This window comes from Raphanus sativus, unplaced genomic scaffold, assembly GCF_000801105.2.
Source record: "Raphanus sativus cultivar WK10039 unplaced genomic scaffold, ASM80110v3 Scaffold0617, whole genome shotgun sequence".
Taxonomy (NCBI): Eukaryota; Viridiplantae; Streptophyta; class Magnoliopsida; order Brassicales; family Brassicaceae; genus Raphanus; species Raphanus sativus.
This window is the reverse complement of record NW_026615934.1, coordinates 1-20,668: the sequence shown is the minus strand read 5'-3', so window position 1 is coordinate 20,668 and position 20,668 is coordinate 1. Positions and strand designations below refer to the sequence as shown.

At 29.7% G+C, this 20,668-nt stretch overlaps 6 protein-coding genes across 6 annotated transcripts; 2 read left to right on the top strand and 4 right to left on the bottom strand.

Moving 5' to 3' along the window:
• The first annotated feature begins 65 nt into the window (after positions 1–65).
• On the top strand, positions 66–3,376 carry LOC108809548 (serine carboxypeptidase-like 33). Its single transcript, XM_018581685.2, has 9 exons — positions 66–389; positions 470–577; positions 719–814; positions 969–1,061; positions 1,260–1,348; positions 1,769–2,187; positions 2,299–2,394; positions 2,777–2,882; positions 3,040–3,376. The coding sequence occupies exons 1-9, from the start codon at positions 122–124 to the stop codon at positions 3,187–3,189; spliced, it is 1,425 nt and encodes a 474-aa protein (XP_018437187.2). The 5' UTR covers positions 66–121; the 3' UTR covers positions 3,190–3,376.
• A 450-nt stretch (positions 3,377–3,826) lies between these two features.
• LOC108806978 (protein REGULATOR OF FATTY ACID COMPOSITION 3, chloroplastic) lies at positions 3,827–5,304 on the top strand. The gene is made up of 5 exons (XM_018579205.2): positions 3,827–4,130; positions 4,297–4,351; positions 4,423–4,479; positions 4,568–4,645; positions 4,718–5,304. The coding sequence occupies exons 1-5, from the start codon at positions 3,882–3,884 to the stop codon at positions 5,179–5,181; spliced, it is 903 nt and encodes a 300-aa protein (XP_018434707.2). The 5' UTR covers positions 3,827–3,881; the 3' UTR covers positions 5,182–5,304.
• Positions 4,986–7,477, bottom strand: LOC108806979 (pectinesterase inhibitor-like). Its single transcript, XM_018579206.2, has 2 exons — positions 7,293–7,477; positions 4,986–5,668 (listed from the first exon to the last, which is right to left on the bottom strand). The coding sequence occupies exons 1-2, from the start codon at positions 7,456–7,458 to the stop codon at positions 5,319–5,321; spliced, it is 516 nt and encodes a 171-aa protein (XP_018434708.1). The 5' UTR covers positions 7,459–7,477; the 3' UTR covers positions 4,986–5,318.
• An 858-nt stretch (positions 7,478–8,335) lies between these two features.
• On the bottom strand, positions 8,336–9,037 carry LOC108811226 (cell wall / vacuolar inhibitor of fructosidase 1-like). Its single transcript, XM_018583270.2, has 2 exons — positions 8,843–9,037; positions 8,336–8,710 (listed from the first exon to the last, which is right to left on the bottom strand). The coding sequence occupies exons 1-2, from the start codon at positions 9,006–9,008 to the stop codon at positions 8,361–8,363; spliced, it is 516 nt and encodes a 171-aa protein (XP_018438772.1). The 5' UTR covers positions 9,009–9,037; the 3' UTR covers positions 8,336–8,360.
• A 2,218-nt stretch (positions 9,038–11,255) lies between these two features.
• On the bottom strand, positions 11,256–11,991 carry LOC108811239 (pectinesterase inhibitor-like). Its single transcript, XM_018583280.2, has 2 exons — positions 11,817–11,991; positions 11,256–11,608 (listed from the first exon to the last, which is right to left on the bottom strand). The coding sequence occupies exons 1-2, from the start codon at positions 11,980–11,982 to the stop codon at positions 11,256–11,258; spliced, it is 519 nt and encodes a 172-aa protein (XP_018438782.1). The 5' UTR covers positions 11,983–11,991.
• Positions 11,992–17,957: 5,966 nt separating this feature from the next.
• On the bottom strand, positions 17,958–18,664 carry LOC108811244 (cell wall / vacuolar inhibitor of fructosidase 1). Its single transcript, XM_056997388.1, is given in 5 exon segments — positions 17,958–18,079; positions 18,082–18,240; positions 18,243–18,310; positions 18,502–18,559; positions 18,562–18,664. Coding segments are annotated over 5 exon segments (510 nt in total).
• Positions 18,665–20,668: the final 2,004 nt, after the last annotated feature.

Here is a 20,668-nt window from a genome sequence, read left to right as displayed (position 1 = left end):
CCACATACTCTACTTTCCACAATCAACCAACATTCCCAATAAATCACCATTCACCACTACACTTATGTACACACCATGTTAGACAAAGGGAAAAAAAACAGCTAGACAACAAAAATCTGAGATGGATTTGACTCATCCTAGGAAAAAACTAAGATTTCTGCTGATCATCTCATTATTATTACTATCATTACGTCGTCAAGATTATAACGTTGAAGCACAAAATTCAGACAAAGTAGTGAATCTTCCTGAACAACCATCGAATCCAAAGATCTCTCACTTCTCAGGTTATGTCAACGTGAATCAAGAAAATACACGAGCACTCTTCTTCTGGTTCTTTGAAGCCTTGTCTGAAGCCCCAACAAGACCTCTAGTTCTCTGGCTCAATGGAGGTATAGTTACGTCACTTAATACAATACTTTCATTTTTCGTTTCTATGTTTTTGTGAATTATGAGTATGTCCCGCGCGCAGGTCCTGGATGTTCATCTGTTGGATATGGAGCAGCATCTGAATTAGGACCTTTTCGTGTGGCTGAAAATGGTACAAGCCTTAGATTCAATCAATACACTTGGATCCAAGGTTTATTTTTTGTTCACTTCTTTTTTTTCTTAAGTATGAAATGTTAACACTATAAAATAAAAATGGTGACGGTTTTAAATAAATCAATAATTATGAAAAAATTTAATAGAAATTAACGAAAAAAAATCAATGAATTTGCAGAAGCGAATATGTTGTTTTTAGAATCACCGGTTGGAGTAGGGTTTTCGTACACCAACACATCTTCCGATTTGGACAACCTCAACGACAGTTTCGTTGGTAAGTACTCCATAACTAGAAGCCCATGCAAAAGAACCATTGAGTAAGGTGGTCAGATTTTCAGAAACTGAATTTTTTTTTAACTACTGGAAAAGCATACTCTATAAAGGGAACTATCTTATAAAAAATAATGTGATATAATGTTTTGCAACAGCGGAAGATGCATACAACTTTATGGTTGCTTGGTTTGCAAGGTATCCCCAATATAAGTCTCGTGATTTCTTCATCGCTGGTGAAAGCTATGCCGGTGAGCTTAATTATTTACTCTCACATGTTTCTTCTCGGTATTTGGATTGGTAACTGGATATAGAATCAACTAATAAAAGGCGAAAAAGATATAGGACTAGACAAGTACATACAAAACTGAAGCATGAACAAATGGATTTTAACTAATTATTTAGGAAATTATAAAATATGATGTCGTATGGGCTTATATTCTTTACAGGTCACTACGCACCTCAGCTAGCCGAGCAAATATACGATCGAAACAAAGTTAAACCAAATGAGTCCTTCATTAACCTCAAAGGCTTCATTGTACGTATATATTTTAATATTTACTAGTTGCAACTATTAACTACTTGCACGAGGAAAGCGTAACTTTGATCCAATCTGACCGATGTTTCTTGTTGAAAAGAAACTTTTAATCAACACAATTAATGTTTGATTATAATAGAAAATGAATTTACTATAGTAGCACAAACTTTTCTTTTTCTTTTTTTGTTGCTTTAAATAAAATAACACAAACTTATTTGCTGGATATTTTTCAAATTTAGTTATGATGTTTTTTTTGTTCTAATGATAATTTTATTAAATGTAATGAAATTTTATACGTAATTAACTTTAAAATCAAGTTGAATCTGCATGTTTTTGTATACTGTAACATTTTTGCATTTCGTTTATTTTTAACAATGCTGCAATAGAATTAATTTAACCACTGTATTTCGTCACACGTAGGTAGGCAATCCACTGACGGACGACGAGTACGATAATAGGGGAATTCTAGAATACGCATGGAGTCATGCAGTAATCTCAGACAGTCTCTACGACACCGCAAAACGTAATTGTGACTTTAAGTCATCGAATTGGACGGAACCGTGCAACGTTGCCATGAATACAATGTTCCAAAAATACAAAGAGATTGATATTTATAATATATATGCTCCCAAGTGCACCACCAGTAACTCATCAGCAGCTTCCTTCTTAGGAGTTTTCAATAAGTCTCCGGCGATGAAAGACTGGTTCAAGCGAGTGAGATGGTTTGAAGGTTATGATCCTTGTTACTCTGATTATGCTGAAAAATATTTCAACAGAGTCGATGTTCGAACGTCTCTTCATGCTGGTACACGCGAGATATCAAGGTGGAAGGTTTGCAAGTAAGTTTTAAATACGATCGGTCTGAGTTTTAATTCTTTTTACAACTAATTATGAAGTATATATCAAAATTAACAAGGTTGACATATTATAATACAATCGGTCTGATACAGTAATTCGATATTGCAAACGTACCAATTCACGGTCTCATCAATGTTGTCTACCTATCGTAAGCTCATTAAAGCTGGTCTCAAGATATGGGTTTATAGGTAAGATCTACATCCATCTTCTTCTTCTTCTATACAGCTCGTGTTTTTTCCATTCAATATTGGTTTAAAATTTATATGTCAAATAGTGGTGGCCATACTACGCCCTGAGTATTCTTGTCAGTGGTTCTTAGACATTCAAAATGAGTTCTTCATTTGTGGGAAAGTGTTCATTTACAAACCCTCTTAAGAAAGTTGTGATATTTTGGTTTTAAATTGATATTTTAAAAAATAAACTATGATAGTTTTTGAAAAACAAAGAAAAATTTCGGTATAAAAATTTTCCGAATAATTATTGATGATTCATAGGAGAATGTATGCATAGACTGTCAAAGGTTTTCCAGAAAAAAGCATAGACTGTTAAATATTTGCTAGTGTCTAACAGTGGAGACGCCGACGGGAGGGTGCCGGTGATCGGGAGTCGGTATTGTGTTGAAGCTTTGGGTCTTCCCGTCAAATCTGAATGGCGCTCTTGGTTCCACAATCATCAGGTTAGATTTTATTTATCTAAAATTTATTGTTTACGGTGGATATATACATATTAAATATTTCATCTTATTTTTAGTTAGCATATATCATAGTAGATTCGATATTTGAGTTTAGGTATATATGTATTCAAGACTATTTTGCTATGTGATTGTTGTGAAGGTTGGAGGGAGGATAACTGAGTACGAGGGAGGGTTAACGTTCGTAACGGTGAGAGGAGCAGGACACTTGGTTCCACTCAATAAACCTGAAGAAGCTCTCGCGCTTTTCAGTTCCTTTCTTAATGGTCAAGAACTTCCATCACGCCCCTAGATACATCATCATATTATCATTTAGTATGATAATGATATAAAATAAAACATGGATCGATAAATAATAAATCGAACCACATGTAACATATTACCGTTCTGTTTCCACTATCCAACCATCTTATGATAATAATAATGAGTTTGGACACAACAAGTATCACATGAATGTACGAACTTGGTGAAAACATAAATATATACCCATCTAATTAAATTCATCACACTAAGTTTTTTTTTTTATCATCACACTAAGTTATTTCTTTCTTCTGTGAGTAATTTGTCTTTGCCAAGTCGTGGAGCAAATCATTTACATTGGATTCACCCTCTCAGACATGTTCTTGTTACGCCTTCTCTTAGTTTCATCGTCTACCAAGAGAAGAAAGTAGTTGTGCGTTATGGCCAAAATTTGGAAGCAGATTAATCGAAGCCAAAATTTTAACTATATGAAACTTTTTTTTGTCACAGTAACTATATGAAACTAAATAGGGCGAATTTAGCCTTTTTCAAAAAAAAAGAAAGAAAAGGGGCGAATTGAGTTTAGTAAAAAATAATGGGTCGAATTTCAAAATTATGGATAACATAAGGGGTCAAAGTGTAAAACTCAACTGAGAACATTTCTTATCCAAAACCAAACCCCAACTCTTCTTCGGCTAAAGCCCTTCTTCGTCTTCTCCATCTCACTCCTCGTGCCTTCCTCCAATGGAGTCACTCCTGCACGCGTCTTCCTCTCTACTATCTCTCAGGCCCAGAATAGACGGCCGAGATTCGTTCATCAACTCTCCCCGCGTGTGCCTCATACCTAGTCTCGCCCCCAGAGGATCAAAGTCTCTTCCTTTGGTCATCGCCGCCGCTAAGAAGAAGAAAAGCAAGAAAGACGACAGCCATAGCTTCTCCGCTAGACCTGACGAAGCCACCGGCCCGTTTCCTGAATCCATTCTTCTCAAAGAGGTTTCCTTTCTCTCTTACTTAGCTCACGAGAATAACGGTTACTGTTGTGCTCTGTTTTTGGTTACTGTTGTGCTCTGTTTCTGGTTACTGTTGTGCTCTGTTTCTGGTCCGATCATTGATGCTGAAAGTTTTGTACTTTTGTGTTTATATGAATTGGGTTTTGCAGAAGAAGATTGATGAGGAAGGTGATCTTCTTCCTGAGTTCGCTGATGATGAAGAAAGTAAGTGACTTTCTTGGACTCTGTTTACCTACCTACATGAGTTCTGTTTCTTACTTGTTTGTTTGAAACAGAGGAGCTATACGAGTTTCTTGATCTTCAGCTTCAGAGTGACTTGAATGAAGAAAGGAGTAAGTTCTTCTTCTTTGAAACCCGGTTTAATCTGACTTTTTAATTGTTTCAACCGGTTTGATGATGTGTAACCTAATGTTCTTGTAGTGAGGCACTATGAGGTGGTTTACTTGATTCATGAGAAACATGCAGAGGAGGTTGAAAGCGTCAATGAGAAAGTTCAAGGTGAACAAAAAGTTTTCTCCTTTGAGTTACAGCGGTGATTTGTGTGTTTGACTGTTTGATGATGGTATTCAGAGTTCTTGAAGGAGAAGAAGGGGAAAGTGTGGAGGTTTAGTGACTGGGGGATGCGTAGACTGGCGTATAAGATACAGAAGGCAGAGAACGCACACTATATACTGATGAACTTTGAGATGGAAGCGAAACACTTGAACGAGTTCAAAGGAATGTTGGATAGTGATGAGAGGGTGATTAGGCATCTCGTGATGAAACGTGATGAGGCCATTACGGAAGACTGCCCTCCCCCTCCCGAGTTTCACTCTGTTCGTGCAAGTATGGACGGGGATGATGACTTTTATGATGATGATGAGGAGGAGGAAGAAGAGTTTGATGAAGAGGAAGAAGGTGATGATGTAGAGTATGAAGTAGATGATGATGGTAATGTTGTTATGGTGGTGTATGAAGAAGATGAAGAAGAACAAGGACAGGACCAGTCAAATAAAGGCATAAGAGAAAAAAAACGAACAACAGTTAACGTTTGATGAGGTTTAGAGAGCTGTTTTGTAGAGATCTTCAGTGTTTTGGGACATGGAATTTGTATAACAAATATCACATCATCAAAAGTACTTTTCTTTTTATTTAATTATCATATCATATTCATTTTCCCTTTTATTATCTACTAGACAAAAGTTTTGATGATGTCAGTAGTCATATCGGCAATATCATGAACAGCTTTGTTATGTTGGGTCACCGGTAATGGACAACTTCCGGCGAACTGGTTCTCACAATCAGTCGATGCCCCCACAACGTCTTGCAAATTAGCTATGGCAGCAGAGTAGTTCTTAGCCTTTAGATTAGCCATAGCCCCCGGCAAATACCTATCAACAGACGAGCCGTAGTCTTGATCAATGCAAGTTCCGTACTTCTCAAAATCAGCGCGAACTCCTCCGCTCGGCATAACGGAGATGAGATAAGTTAACGTATCGTTCGTTTTCTTTGTGGTCGCATCGATAGAGATCGACGCCAGCCCTAATGCATGAAAAGTAAATAAAAAATTAAAACATATAAGTAATAAGTACACTCTTGCAATATGCGCGAGGGAATAGCAGATGATGACAGTCTTTTTTTTTGGGGGGTAAGATGTTAAATGATGACAAAGTTTACGTGAATTATAAGTCAATTACTAGCTTTTGACCCGCGCGCCCGCGCGGATGTATATTCGAAGTAATTATATGTTTTTCATAGTTTTAAAAACATTCATGTTATTATTTTATATGTTATTGATTTTTTAGAAAATTGTGTCTCTTGTTTATTTAGTTTAGTGTACCTTTTTAAACAAATAGGTTTTATTCTTCTTACAATGTTTTTTTTTTGTTTTTTGCTTGGTAAACTAAACATAGAGTGTATAATATACGAACTTGTTGTTTATGTTTAAATAAGAAAACATATAATTTTGTGATTTATATATTATTTAATTTCTTTTATATTGTGTTAAAAAGGAAAAAAGTCATCTCTAAAACCAATTTACAAAGTCACTCCAAATATATATTTCAAATACATATTTGTAGTAATTAGATTAAGAAATCGTAATTATATAAATATATTTGGGCCATTTGTGGACCTTAAAGTGTCAAATTGAAACCGATCTACCATTTTGTTAATATATAAGCCCATTTTGTTAATATATAAGCCCATTTTACTGACTTTTCAGTTTCCCGTATATCATCGGTTGGAGAAACCGATCTCTTCATCTGTGATGTTTGTTGTTCATCTGTTTGTTAGTTGTTAATCGAAAAAGGTTAATTAGTATAAGATTTTTTACGTGATTTGCAAGCAATGAGAACAAATAAGGAATCTTGTGGTTGTTGACTGATATCAAAAAATATTGTATTGCTTAAATATAGGAATATATGATGGAAGGTAATTATTTTGAGATTAGCAATAAATGTGTAACGTGATTTGGAAGAATAGAAATCAAAAAAATTATTTTGTTAGTTATTGATATTGTATTTGCTTAAATATAAGAATATATATTGTAATATAATTTTTTTTTTTGGAAACTAATAACTGCGTAGTCATGATTTTCAATTGTGTTGGTTTAGTAATGATTTTAATTCTGCATATGATAATAATAGTATTAATATAAAGTACGATCTTATTTTATGACATAAAAATTTGTCTATATAATGCAATGATATAAACTATGATCTTATTTGATATCGAGACATTATTTGCATTCCTCAGGATCAATTATGTTTTGATTATATGGTTTTTGATAATTCGATGTTTTTGTTTTCTATTGTTATGCAGGTATTGAAATATTGATAGAAAGGTCCATTATTGTAATGAAGGTTTTCTAAATTTCTGTACCCAAAAACATGTATTATTAAATGGATAGAAAGAAATTAAGGCAAGTGGTTGAATGTGAGGACATATTTATTAATAGGTCTAATTTCGGTTTAAGGTAGAGAAAATAAACGTGAATCTCGGTTAGTTATAATGATCAAAACTCAGAGTTTAAGATCAATGGCATTCTATTGTAATTATTGTGCAAAACTAAGGGTTAAGTACTTTTTGTACTTCAGTTTTAATAGTTTAGAAGATTATAACCATCTAGTCATATGTTTTCAGAAAATATTATTTATAATCTTACCTTGGAGATTTGCGGTTTTGCTTCTAGGATCAAGATTGAGAGTAGAGACGCATAGGGGTTGATAACGGTTTCTTTTGCAGAGCTGCTGTATAAGATTTGATTGAGACAAGGCTATTTGGATTTGGATGAACAAGAAAACTGCGAATAACTTCGTTAAGTTACTCATTTTGTTTATACTGAGAGCTACAGAAAGAAACGAAAGTTAGTGAATCGTTTATGATTTCGAAGTTGTCCTTTTATTGATGTCAGAAAACAAGAGTATCATAAAGTTTTTCTGTATTTATCTTTAGTTCCAAGACTTTCTCTTTATACAAAGATTTCATTCCTAAACTAGATATACAAGAAATATGCAAAGATCAAAGTATTGGTGAGAATATATTCTAATAGATATGACTACATATGTCCATATTTGAATACCCTCCCTCAAGTTGGAGAGTAGATTTCGAACTCTCAAGCTGACAAGAAAAGCTCCACTCTTTTTTTCTAAATGTTTTTGTCAGTATATTAGCTAGTTGCATTTTTGTGGAAAGTCCTATGAAATGATATATAGTTTTTTTTTTCGAACTTAAAAAGGGTTAAATCCGAGTCAATGATGACACAAACCTAACCCCCGGGTGGAAGTATAATCCACGGATAGACCCTCTCCTGGGCATTCAAACGAGCCTAAAGCAATAGCTCATATCCGTGTGGCCGGTGGGGTTTGAACCCGGGTTCGCCTTATTAGGTTTTTTAAATCCCTCAAGCGCCACTACGCCACCACCACCGGTTGAAATTATATATAGTTGACTTCAATATCTTTAGTCTTCTCATAAAATACCGGATTAGCCACCACATAAACCGCTGATACTATCATAATGAACCGGTATTGGTGCATCAGATCGGATGTAAAGTGTAGATTCCTCAACCAGAGCAACTCTTGCACTGTGTCGGACATGGCTCTATACTCAGTTTTGTTCCGTCGATATCTTGACAATGTCTTATTTAATACCATACCATTTTCATTTTCCCTTTAATTTTTTGCAACATTTATAGCAAAAAAAAAAAGATAAATTATAAATTTATTATCTACTAGACAAAAGTTTTGATGATGTCAGTAGTCATATCGGCAATATCATGAACGGCTTTGTTACATTGGCTCACCGGTAATGGACAACTTCCGGCGAACTGGTTTTCACAATCACTCGACGCCCCCACAACGTCTTGCAAGTTAGCTATCGCAGCAGAGTAGTTCTTAGCCTTTAGATTAGCCATAGCCCCCGGCAAATACCTATCAACAGATGAGCCGTAATCCTGATCAATGCAAGTTCCATACTTCTCAAAATCAGCGCGACCTCCTCCATCCGGCATAACAAAGATGAGATAAGTTAACGTATCGTTCGTTTTCTTTGTTGTCGCATGGAGAGAGATCAACGCAAGCCCTAATGCATGAAAAGTAAATCAAAAATTAAAACATAAAAGTATATGTCAAATATCAGAACCATCTAGTCATATGTTTACTGAAGATATTATTGTTAATCAATTTGTTATGTCACAATGATTTATGATCTTACCTCGGAGATTTGAGGTTTTGCTTCTAGGATCAAGATTGAGAGTAGAGACGCATAGGGGTTGATAACGATTTCTTTTGCAGAGCTGATGTATAAGATTTCGTTGAGACATGGCTACTTGGATTTGGATGAACAAGAAAATTGAGAATAATTTCATAAAGTTATTCATTTTGTTTTACTGAAAGCTACAAAGAAAGAAGTTAGTGAATCGTTTATGATTTCAAGGTTTCTTTTTTATTGAGTGAAAAGTTTTTAGGTTGTCGAACAAATAAAAAGTTTATTTAGACCATCTCCAGTGATTGCATAATAGAGTTGGAGTTTATTCCAATAGTACTCTATTTTAAAGTAAAAATAGAATGATTAACAAAAAAAAACAACTTACTATATATTTGGAGTAAACCTATTTTTACTCTGTTATAGAGTGAGAAATAGAGTACTATTAGAGCATTTTTTTTTCTAAATTCTATTTTAGAGTGAAAAATAGAATGAAGTTGATAATGCTCTTAGAAGAACATCTCCAATGCCGTAAATATCTCTATCTATTTTTTTAGTAATGAAAATTTAACAATAATTTATTTTTTATTTAACTTTTGTATTTTATAAAAAGATGGTTCGATTGAGGATAGACATATGTAATAAAAAGTATAAAAACGGTTCTTCAATTGACTCATGCAAGAACTTCTTCTGACACATATTTAACTTTTCATTATATTGATTTTTTTAAATGGTTAAAACCTATCAAAAACCCAACAGTTAGAGTTGACCTTAAATTTTTAAAAGAGAAATTCTTTTAGATAATATTTTTAGTTTATTTTCATAAAACAAGAAGGAAAATGACTAAAAATAATTTTATTTAAAAGTAAAAATGTATTTATAACAACTAATCTAAGACTTTGAGTTTATAGTTAAAAAGTAAGTTTGGGGTGGAGTTTCAAATTTTAAAAAATAAAAAATAAATATTAAAAATTTCAAAATAAAAAAAGTTATTTTTATTATTTTATTTTTGAATACTTTTTTGTGACAAAAACTTAAAAAAATTATTTGAGAGAATCATCATTTTCAAAATGCTTATAAAATAGACATGAACATCACGTTAATAAGAGTTACTAAGACAAAGACTAACATATAATTTTTTTTTTAACGTCAAACGGCTAAGTGCTAACATATATGTTTAATTTTCTGATTTATTGTGATTTCATTTCCAATAAATCATCAATTAATTTCTATACTTCTTTCGGTCAAATATCAGTAGAAGACAATTACCCTCTTTCGATCAATACCAGAATAAGGCAATTGACCTCTTATTTGACCGAAAAAGATGATGACCCCGTAGAAGGAAGTGCTCCCCCTCCTACTGCAGCCCATATGATGGGTTCCAACGGAGACAAAGCCCATGACCACCAAGGTGGATGTCTTTAATTTGATCCGTATCAAAGATACGGTGATGAAAAAGATTTTTTCGTATACCAGCCAGCCTTTATATCGTCTTTGACTCTTTCTTGTGGTTTTTGGATGTGTTTGACTAGATAAACATATGATTTATGGTAATTGGTTAACTCTATCTTTTCAATAATGAGAATATTACAGAGACGATTTTACAGCCGATAATTCTACCACCATGTGAGAATACACGTCTGATTGTACCACTCTGAGTCGTCCTATAAGATTCATATTCGATGGTACGCTATGCACTAAGCTGAAGATCTCATGTAACCTGTTTCTTCATAATCTGCATAATTTGGTATTTTCTGGGGTTTGAACCCCAGACCTCCGAGTGTAAAAGCAATTGAACCCTTAATCAAACTACTGGACCAAAGGGGCTTCCACTCTATCTTTTCCTTTTGTTATTGGTTAATTATGCTATAATAAACTATGAAAAATACTATGACAATACTCCTTGCACTATACCGGTAATCTATCGTAAACATTTTCTCTAATATTTTTTATAAGTTTTTTTTCTTAATATTCTAGATAATTTGCCATTTCCAAGAATTAAAAACTCAGATCTTTTGGTGTAAAAATATTAATGAATAATTCGTTAAACCACTGCACCAAAAAAACTTCCAATGATTAAACTTTATCTTATTTATTTAATTTTATTTATTTTTAAATTGATGTATATTTATTTCAAAATTAAAACTTACATCAAAATTATTCTAATATTTATCAATCATGATTTAATTCTATTTCTAAAAGTACATTAAAAATAAAGAAACTTTTTTTCTTCTGTGTATTAGACAAAAAATTTATGTCTTTATTATTTATAAGATATAATCTGTAAAATGAAAAAAATCATTTATAATATCAAATAAATTAGATATTTCTAAATAAAATTTATTACCATATTCATTTTCTCTTTAATTTTTGCAACATTTAGAGCAAAAAAGAAAAAGATACAATATAAATTTATTATCTACTAGACAAAAGTTTTGATGATGTCAGTAGTCATATCGGTAATATCATGAACAGCTTTGTTACGTTGGCTCACCGGTAATGGACAACTTCCGGCGAACTGGTTCTCACAATCACCCGACGCCGTCATAACGTCTTGCAAGTTAGCTATTGCAGCAGAGTACTTCTTAGCCTTTAGATTAGCCATCGCCCCCGGCAAATACCTCTTAACAGATGCGCCGTAATCCTGATCAACGCAAGTTCCGTACTTCTCAAAAGCTGCGCGATCTCCTCCAGTTCGCCGTAAAACGGAGATGAGATAAGTTAACGCATCGTTCGTTTTCTTTGTCGTCGCCTCGATAGAGATCGACGCAAGCCCTAATTAATGCATGAAAAGTAAATCAAAATTAAATCATTAAAGTATATTTGTTAGCAACATAAATTTGCAATGTGTACGAGGGAATAGCAGATGATGACAAAGTTTACGTGAATCATATATGTCAAATATCATAACCATCTAGTCATATGTTTACAGAAAATATTATTGTTAATCAAGTTGTTATGTCACAATGATTCATGATCTTACCTTGGAGATTTGAGGTTTTGCTTCTAGGATCAAGATTGAGAGTAGAGACGCATAGGGGTTGATAACGGTTTCTTTTGCAGAGTTGTTGTATAAGATTTGGTTGAGACAAGGCTATTTGGATTTGGATGAACAAGAAAATTGCGAATAATTTCATAAAGTTATTCATTTTGTCTTACTGAGAGCTACAAAGAGAAAAGTTAGTGAATCGTTTATGATTTCAAGGTTGCCCTTTTATTGAGTGAAAAGTTTTTAGGTTGTTGAACAAATTAAAAGGTTTCCTTAGTTTTCAAAATGCGTATAAAATAGATATGGACATCAATTTAATAAGAGTTACTAAGACAAAGACTAACAGATTATCTTGTTTAATTTACTGATTTATTGTAATTTAATTTCCAATAAATAAGTCAATTAACCTCTACAAGGTGGATGCCCGCAATTTTCCGAGTTTGAATATTTTGTAACAATATATTTATTATAATTTGGAAAATTAAAATAGGTTTTTATCATCAAAAAAATTGAATATGTGTTTTTGTTAAATACTTTTCTAAGAAAATTTTTTTTTGAAAAAAATGAATCTGACTATTTTAAATATCTGTTGATATTTTGTATTTAAAATTTTGTAAAATTAATTATATATAATATTCATAATTCAGTTTTTAATAAAATTACTTAAGTTTTGAAAATATATAGTTTGCAGCTAAATTTTTATGTCTCTAATAAGATTAAAAGTTAAAACAATATAATTGTTACACATTCTCTACATATTCATATCCAATTACATAAAAATATAAAACTACTATATAAATTCTATAAATTACTTATGAAATATATTATATAGTTTATAAATACTTTATTACTAAAAGTGATTTTTGAGCATTTTAATATAAATCTCATATTTAATTGCTATAAATTATTTTATGATATATATTTAGATCGTTTGGATATTGATAAAATTGATTCTAGAACTGATTTTCTTACTCATAAAATAAATAAAAATAGAAAATCCATTAACAAATCAAATTATAATAATTTTTCTTAAACTCAAAGACACCTAAGCAAAATTAAGTGAGTTCTCATTTAATATAATTCAATTTCAAAATAGATTTTATAAATTAATATATAAGCTTGTATAAGTGACTTATAACCTCTTATAATAATTTAAAACAAATGATAAGCCAAGATAAATAATTTTTAAAATGTATTTATAATTTATAAAATGATTTATAAAACATGTATGAACTATATTATACATTAATAGTTTTGTAATACTTTATATACAAATATAAGGCTTTATATATAAATAAAAGCATAATATAAATTCTAATAAACATTTTTTGTTTATTATTTATGTAGTTATATAGGATATAAAAAATTGATCACACTATTACTATTTCTATAGTTTCAGTAATTAGCTACCATAACAATAATTATTTGTAATGTTATGAATATTATTTGCAAGTGATATTTATTGATTATTGACCTATCTTTTATTTTTAGATCTAATAAAAATAAATAAAAATTAAAAATCATCGACCAATAAAAATATAACAATTTTTAAGAATTCACTTATGATCGACACGCAAACAAAAAATCACTTAAATGACTTTTCAATTAATATATAGTGGGATAGTGGATAGTGGTATAGTAGGATGAGGTTTCAAAATAGATTTTATAAATTAATTTATAAGCTTATATAAATGACTTACAACCTCTTTATAATAATTTAAAATATATGATAAGCCAAGATAAACAATTTATAAAATGATTTGTAAAGCATATATGAACTTATAAGATGGTAATATTTATTATAATAATTAATATACAAATATAGTGTTTTAAAATAAGAATATAAATCATTATATCGATTTATATAAATTGTCTGTCGTTTGTTATTTTATGTATTTTATAAATATAATAATTGATCAACATTAATACTCTTTCTATAATTTGAAAAAACTTAGTTACCATAAAACATTAATAGTAATATTATGTAGATTATTTGACAAATGATATTAATTGGTTATAGACTTAATTTTTTTAGAGCTAATTAAAATAAATAAAAAATTAAAAATCCCAATCTTATATCAATTTTTTAAGAGTTCACCTCCGATCAACATATAAGCAAAAATAAATTAAATAACTTCTCAATTAATATATAGTTGGATAGTAGGATGATGTTTCAAAATATATTTTTATAAAATAATTTATAAGCTTATATAAATGACTCACAACTTCTTATAATATTTTAAATATATGATAAGCCAAGATAAACAATTTTATAAATGTATTTATAATTTTTATAAATGATTTGTAAAGAATATATGAAATTAAAAGACATTAATAGTTATTATTATAATAATTTATATACAAATATAATGTTTTAAATAAGAATATAAAATCATTATATCGATTTATATAAATTATTTTTCATTTATTATTTTATGTATTTTATAAATATAAAAATTGATCAACATTAATACTCTTTCTACAATTTCAAAAATTAATTACCATAAATAATTATTTGTAATATTATGTAGATTATTTGGCAAGTAATATTAATTGGTTATAGATTTATTTTTTCTTTTGAGATCTAATTAAAATAAATAAAAATTAAAAATCATCGACCAATCAAATTATAACAATTTTTTAAGAGTTCATCTATGATCGACACATAAAAAAAATCATTTAATATATAGTACGATACTTCTTTCGGTCAAATATCAGTAGAAGGCAACTAACCTCTTTCGGAAAAAGACCCGTATAAGGCAATCCTCTTACTTGACGTAGAAAAAGACAACGACGCCTTGTTAGGGCCCACAGAAGGAAGTGCTCCCCCTCATATGGGTTCCAACAGGGGTAAAGCCTGATCACCCCCAGTAGGTAGATGTCCTTGATCCGTATCAAAGATATTACCACGGCGATGAAAAAGATTTTTTCGTATGCTAGCTAGCCTTTATTGTCTTTGACTCTTTCTTAGTGTTGTTGGATGTGTTTGACTAGATAAACATATGATTATATGGTGATTGATTAAACTCTATCTTTCTTTTCATTGGTTAATTATGCTATAACAAATTATGAAAAACATTATAAAAACGATATTACAACCGGTAATTTTGTCTTCTTATGAAGATTCATGTTTCACTGCATCATCATGGTCATCCATTCTATAAGTTTCATTCCTGGCAGTACTCTTATCTTTAATATTTTAGATGATTCGTCTTTTCTAATAATTGAAAACTTAGACTTCTTGGTGTAGAAATTTTAATGAATCATTGGTTAAACCATTGGACTAAGGAGACTTCCATTGATTAAACTCTATCTTATTTATTTAATTTTATATATTTTTAAATCGATAAATCTTTTCAATCATAATGTATATTTATTATAAAATTAAAACTTACATCAAAATTATACTAATATTTATCAATCATGGTTTAATAATTTATTTCTAAAACTACAGCAAACAATAACGAAACATCTTTTCTATAGGTATTAAACAAAAAAAGTTATGTCTTTATTATTTATATGAAAAAATCTGTAAAATGAAAAATAATTTTTATATCAAATAAATTAGATAATTCTAAAAAGAATTACTACTGTTTAGATATTAAATTTTACTACAATTTTAATAACTTATAGATAGTTTTTATTCACTTTTAAATAATTTTGTAAACTATTATTTTATTAAATAACATACATTTATATATTACACTAAATAATAATAAAATTTTGATATTTGATATTTTTTTTATTAGTATAGTATTTTAATTTGATATAAAATTATTATTTATGTAAAATAATTATTATATATATATTCCAGATATTTTATTTTAAAACATACATAAAAACTAACCGATACAATCAAATAACTTCAGCAAAAATATCCGCAAAACTATATCAATAAATTTACATCTACGATAAAAAGTAGAATATGAGATGATGATAGTAATGTTGTTATGACGGTATATGAAGAAGAAAAGAAGAAGATGGGGATGATGAACCGGAACAAAGACCTGACCAGTCAAATAAAGCCATAAGAAATTGAACAGCAGTTAACGTTTGATAAGGTTAGCGAGCTGTTTGTAGATCCTCAGTGTTTGCGACAAGGAAGTTGTATGACAATTAGTATTGTTTTGTAAACACGAAATATTTTACAGTAAAAATTTCACGATTAACTTAACAAATATTTCGTTAATTTGAAAGAGTTTATGTATTTAGAATATTTTTGCATTTAAATCAGTGCTTTTTAATTCAACCCAATCCGTTATTATACTAGTTTATCCGTTGATCCAATATAAAAATATTCATATTTAAAAATCACTAAAAACCCGAGACTAACTGATTGAACCGATAGATGACCGATATATAATCTAATTTGTTTAAATTGTTGTGATTTCATAATTTGTCACCTTTTAATCCAAATTTTAAAAATTCTTTATTTTATAATTTATGAAATTATGATGTTTTTACAAATTTTGATAGAAAAATGGTAGATAGAAAATAAATAAGTATAATGTTGTTTGGAAACATGGATAGTAGTATAAATAAAGAAATATATTTATTGGAAACATGAATAGTAAAATAAAAAATGAATCTTAATAATTTAATGTAGGTTTAACTATAAAGTATAAATGTGTATTTAATTTAAAAAACTTACAAAATAAAAGTTATGTCCAATACAATGTTCTGTTTTAATAAGATAGATATTCATTTAATTAGATTATCTTTTTAAATCAAAAAATCTTTAATCTAATTTGTTTTAATTGTGATGATTTCATAATTTGTCACCTTTTAATCCAAGTTTTCAAGTTCATTGTTTTGCCATTTATGAAATTATAATGTTTTTACAAAATTTTGATAGAGAAAATGGTAGATAGAAAATAATTAAGTATAATGTTTTTTGAAACATGGATAGTAGTATAAATAAAGAAGTATATTGTTTGGAAACATGAATACCGAATAGTAAAATAATGAAATGAATCTTAATAATTTAATGTAGGTTTAACTATAAACATGAATACTGAATAGTAAAATAAAGAAATGAATCTTAATAATTTAATGTAGGTTTAACTATAAAGTAAAAATGTGTATTTAATTTAAAAAACTTACTAAATAAAAGTTACGTCCAACACAATGTTTCTGTTTTAATAAGATAGATATTCATTTAATTAGATTAACTTTTTAAAAATCAAAAATCTGTAATCTAATTTAATTTAAATTGTTATGATTTCATAATTTGTGACTTTTTAATCTAAATTTTAAAGTTTATTTTTTTGCAATTTATGAAATTATGATGTTTTACAAAATTTTGATAGAAATAATGGTAGATTGAAATAACTAAGGGCAAGATTATCGCAAAGACGATTTTGGGTCCTTAAAAATCAGAAAAGCAAAGGACGCAGGAAGGACAAGAAGGACAAGAAGGACGACACAGCAAAGACGACGAAGGATGTCCCTTATTTAAAAACTTTTTCCCCTTGGTCTCTCTCGGTCCCTGTGATTTGTGGTCCCTCTCCTGACGAATGACGCATGAAAGACCTTGCGATACCTTGCCCTAAGTATAATATTTTTTAGAAACATAGATAGTAGTATAAATAAAGAAGTATATTGTTTAGAAAGATGAATATTGAATAGTAAAATAAAGAAATGAATCTTAATAATTTAATGTAGGTTTAACTATAAAGTAGAAATGTGTTTAATTTAGAAATTTACAAAATAAAAGTTATGGTCCAACGTATTGTTTCTAATTTAATAAGATAGATCATCTTCTCTCTCTTTTTTTTTGACAACAATATCACATCATCTAAAAGTACAAAATCAAGAATGAGAAACTAAACACTTAAACTTGTTTGTCTCAAGGAACATACAAGAAAGAAATAACAATCCACTAGAACGCCTATCGTCATTGGCGGTAACAGATCTTTGCTCACTATGGTCCTTAACAACCCTCTCCCTCTTGGACACAGGCCCAGCAATATAGCATTTATATTCACCAAACGTTTAATCAAATCAAAAACTCTGGTGAATAAAAAAGGGAAACTACATATATTATTCGTTTTTATTTAACACCTTATTAATTTTTATTTTTTATTTTTTGCAACATTTTTTTGCAAAAAAATAGATACAATATAAATTTATTATCTAGACAAAAGTTTTGATGATGTCAGTAGTCATATCGGCAATATCATGAACGGCTTTGTTACGTTGGCTCACTAGTAATGGACCACGTCCGGGGAACTGGTTCTGACAATCACCCGTCGCCCCACAACGCTTTGCAAGTTAGCTATCGCAGCAGAGTACTTCTTAGCCTTTAGATTAGCCAAAGCCGCCGGCAAATACCTATCAACAGACGCGCCATAATCCTGATCAATGCAAGTTCCGTACTTCTCATAATCTTCGCGACCTCCTCCAATGCCCCGTAAACGGAGATAAGATAAGTTAACGTTTCGTTCGTTTTCTTTGTCGTCGCATCTATAGAGATCGACGCAAGCCCTAATGCATGAAAAGTAAAACATATAAGTATATTTGTTTGCTATATAACTTTGCAATATGCATGAGGGAATAGAAGATGATGACAATGATTACATGAATCATTGTCAAGTATTATAACCATCTAGTCATATATGTTTACAGAAAATATTATTATTAATCAAGTTGTTATGTTACAATGATTTATAATCTTACCTTGGGATTTGAGGTTTTGCTTCTAGGATCAAGATTGAGAGTAGAGACGCATAGGGGTTGAAACGGTTTCTTTTGCAGAGTTGTTGTATAATATTTGGTTGAGACAAGGCTATTTGGATTTGGATGAACAAGAAAATCGCGAATAATTTCATAAACTTGTTCATTTTGTTATACAGAGAGCTAGGAAGAAAAGAAAGCTAGTGAATTGTTTCTGATTTGTGAGATTGCCCTTTTATTGAGTAAAAAGTTCTTTGGTTGTTGAACAAATAAAAAAACGTTTCCTTAGTTTTCAAAAATGCGTAAAAAATAGATATGGACATAAAGTGCGTAAAAAACGAACCAGACGTTAAATTAGCTTAATTTACCCTCTTTACTTCTCACTTGACCGAAGTGCGTAAAATGCGTAAAAAATATAATCAGGGTTACTAAGACAAAGACCAACAGATTCTCCTTGCTTAGTTTACTGATTTGTTGTGATTTTGTTTCAAATGAATTAGGCAATACCCTATAGAAAACGAACCAGACGTTAAATTAGCTTAATTTACCTCTTTACTTCTCACTTGACCGAAGAAGACGACGACCGTTTTCATATACTAGCTACACCCTTTATTGTCTTTCTTACTGTTCTTGAATGTGTTTGACTAGATAAGCATATGATATGTCCCTTCAACAAACAATTTAAGCTTAATGAATTATGGAAAAAATTACTGCTTATCAAATTTAAAAAGTAATATAAGTAATAAACTAAAGAAATTTTTATATAGCTAACGTAAAATGTGATTCCTTTATGTTTAATGAATTATAGAAAAAGATATTATTTATGAAATTTTAAAAGTACAATAAGTAATAAATTTTATATATATCTTATTAAAATAGGAACACAATTTGGATCTAAAATTTAGTCATATGTTATATTACATAAGATATCATTAGTAATTAATGAAAATACTATAATTTCACTAAAAAAATTATGGAAAACAATATTATGCTACTATATATGTTTCCAAACAATACAATAATTAATCTTGTGTCCAAAATATTAGATCTCATCTTTTAATAACTTTGTATTTCTCTTCTTTCAAATTACTAATAAATCAAATAATTGATTAAAACACTTAAATGATTTATGAAACTAGAAAATAAGTAATCTATTTTTTTCAGGTTTAGTATTACAAAATAATGTAGTTTCATTTAGTAAATAATATCAATTAAACTAATGATTTTGTTTACATAAACACAGTTGACATTCATTTAAACTTAAAAAAAATTTCATATTCAAGTAAATATTTTATATAAATAAAATGTTAAGAGTCAATTAACTGACATCAAATAAGTTTTATAAAAATTATCAAAACAAATCTCACAAGATTACTCAAATAAATTACAAAAATTTATTAAAAAAATTGATAACAAAAGGGTTAATTAAAAATAAAATAAATATTTAATAATTTTCATATTAATATAAATACAAATGTAGTTATATATTTTTCAAATACACTAAATAAAAATGGTTAAATATTTTGATTCATAATTAGATTTTATTAAAAAATATTTTCGCGCTTCGAATTATTTTCCTCTTCGTTTCTATTATTTTTTTACCGGTTATGAAAATGGAAAACATATCTCAATCATTTTTATTGTATAGATTATTCGTTTTCTTTTGGATTTTGCACCATTGCTCGCAAAAAAATATAATCTAAATTTACCATCTAATTGAGAACAGTTTTGAGGATGTCAACAGTCATATCGGCGATATCATGAATAGCCTTGTTACGTCCGGGGCAACGGACAATATCCGGCGAACAGGTCCTTACAGTTACCTGGCACAGACACAACTTATTTCATGTGAGAGATCACCAGAGAATACTTTCTTAGCCTTTAGATCACCCAAAGCTGCCGGCCGGTAAAAAACTATCAATATTCAATAGCCGCGCCGTACTCCTCCAAGGTTCTTATAAACGGAGATGAGGTAATTTAACATCTGGTTCGTTTTCTTTGTCGTCGCATCGATAGAGATCGACCCCAACATATTTTCATGAAAAGTAAATCCAAAATTAAAACATATAATTATGTTTGTTTAGCTACATAACTTTGCAATATGTATGAGGGAATAGCAGACGATGACAAAGTTTAGTGAATTATGTCACATATAATAATCATATGGTCAT

Coding starts and splice junctions, on each gene's coding strand:
- LOC108809548 (XM_018581685.2), top strand. CDS start 122: ATGGATTTGACTCATCCTAGGAAAAAACTAAGATTTCTGCTGATCATC. Junction 390..469: donor AGTTCTCTGGCTCAATGGAG/GTATAGTTACGT, acceptor TCCCGCGCGCAG/GTCCTGGATGTTCATCTGTT. Junction 578..718: donor TCAATACACTTGGATCCAAG/GTTTATTTTTTG, acceptor ATGAATTTGCAG/AAGCGAATATGTTGTTTTTA.
- LOC108811226 (XM_018583270.2), bottom strand. CDS start 9,008: ATGAATAACTTTATGAAATTATTCTCAATTTTCTTGTTCATCCAAATC. Junction 8,711..8,842: donor CAAAACCTCAAATCTCCGAG/GTAAGATCATAA, acceptor TTCATGCATTAG/GGCTTGCGTTGATCTCTCTC.
- LOC108811239 (XM_018583280.2), bottom strand. CDS start 11,982: ATGAATAACTTTATGAAATTATTCGCAATTTTCTTGTTCATCCAAATC. Junction 11,609..11,816: donor CAAAACCTCAAATCTCCAAG/GTAAGATCATGA, acceptor TGCATTAATTAG/GGCTTGCGTCGATCTCTATC.
- LOC108806978 (XM_018579205.2), top strand. CDS start 3,882: ATGGAGTCACTCCTGCACGCGTCTTCCTCTCTACTATCTCTCAGGCCC. Junction 4,352..4,422: donor GTTCGCTGATGATGAAGAAA/GTAAGTGACTTT, acceptor TGTTTGAAACAG/AGGAGCTATACGAGTTTCTT. Junction 4,480..4,567: donor TGACTTGAATGAAGAAAGGA/GTAAGTTCTTCT, acceptor ATGTTCTTGTAG/TGAGGCACTATGAGGTGGTT.
- LOC108806979 (XM_018579206.2), bottom strand. CDS start 7,458: ATGAGTAACTTAACGAAGTTATTCGCAGTTTTCTTGTTCATCCAAATC. Junction 5,669..7,292: donor CAAAACCGCAAATCTCCAAG/GTAAGATTATAA, acceptor TTCATGCATTAG/GGCTGGCGTCGATCTCTATC.